Here is a 1,045-nt window from a genome sequence, read left to right on the forward strand (position 1 = left end):
CACAAACACACAGACACACACACACAGACACACACACAGACATACGCACACACACACCCACACCCCACACACCCACACCCCACACACACCCCACACACCCACACACCCACACACCCCACACACACACACATACACACACACACACACACACACACACACACACACACACACACACACACACACACACACACACAGAGTAGTTGTTGTTGTTGTTGCTGTGAACTGTTCCATACCAAAGTCAGCGAGTTTGAGTTCTCCCCTGTCACTGATTAGGAGGTTCTGAGGTTTCAGGTCTCGGTGCAGCACCTTACGGCTATGACAGTAAGCCAGGCCCCTTAGTAACTGGAAGAGGAAAATCTGCAGCAACACAACAATACCCACAGGTTAGTCTGGAACAAAAATAGGGAATAGGGAGTGACAGAGGGAATAATTGATTGAACTAGGAATCGAGAGAGACAGAGTGACACCACACAGAACTGGGATTGGAGAGAGACAGTGACAACACACGGAACTAGGAACAGACAGTGTGAGAGAGTGACAATGCACTGAACAGAACATAGAGACAGAAAGAACGAATGACAAAACACTGAACTGGCAATAGAGAGAGACTGAGATAGACTGGCAGCACCCTGAACAGGGAACAGAAGGCAACACAGGGACAATGTACTGAATTGGGAATAGAGTGAGAGAGAGACACACATTTAACTTGGGATAGAGAGAGAGAGAGAGAGAGACAGACAGAGTGACAACACACAAAACTAGAAATAGAGAGAGTGACAAAATACTGAACTGGCAATAGTGAGAGAGACAGACTGACAACATACTGAACAGAGAACAGTGAACGAGAGAGAGAGAAAAACAACACACTAAACTGTGACAGATTGAAACAGACCAAAAAGACACTTAACTAGGAATAGAGAGAGAGAGAGAGACAGCGTCACACACATTGAACTGGAAATGGAGAAATCGAGTGACAACACAATGTCCTGGAAGTAGGGAGAGCGCGAAAGAGACAGACAGCGTGACAACACACTGAACTGGGAAT

General features: G+C 46.5%; 1 protein-coding gene across 1 annotated transcript in view; it reads right to left on the reverse strand.

The window, feature by feature from the left end:
* Positions 1-233: 233 nt before the first annotated feature.
* The window catches only part of LOC140473193 (cyclin-dependent kinase 16-like), a gene marked incomplete at both ends in the record, with an annotated part of 114,060 nt that continues 113,248 nt past the window's right edge, over positions 234-1,045 (reverse strand). The window contains one exon of the mRNA XM_072567569.1: positions 234-357. Within this exon, the coding sequence (XP_072423670.1) occupies positions 234-357 (124 nt within the window). The remainder of the gene's footprint in view (positions 358-1,045) is intronic.

This window comes from Chiloscyllium punctatum, unplaced genomic scaffold (genome assembly GCF_047496795.1).
Source record: "Chiloscyllium punctatum isolate Juve2018m unplaced genomic scaffold, sChiPun1.3 scaffold_541, whole genome shotgun sequence".
NCBI lineage: Eukaryota > Metazoa > Chordata > Chondrichthyes > Orectolobiformes > Hemiscylliidae > Chiloscyllium > Chiloscyllium punctatum.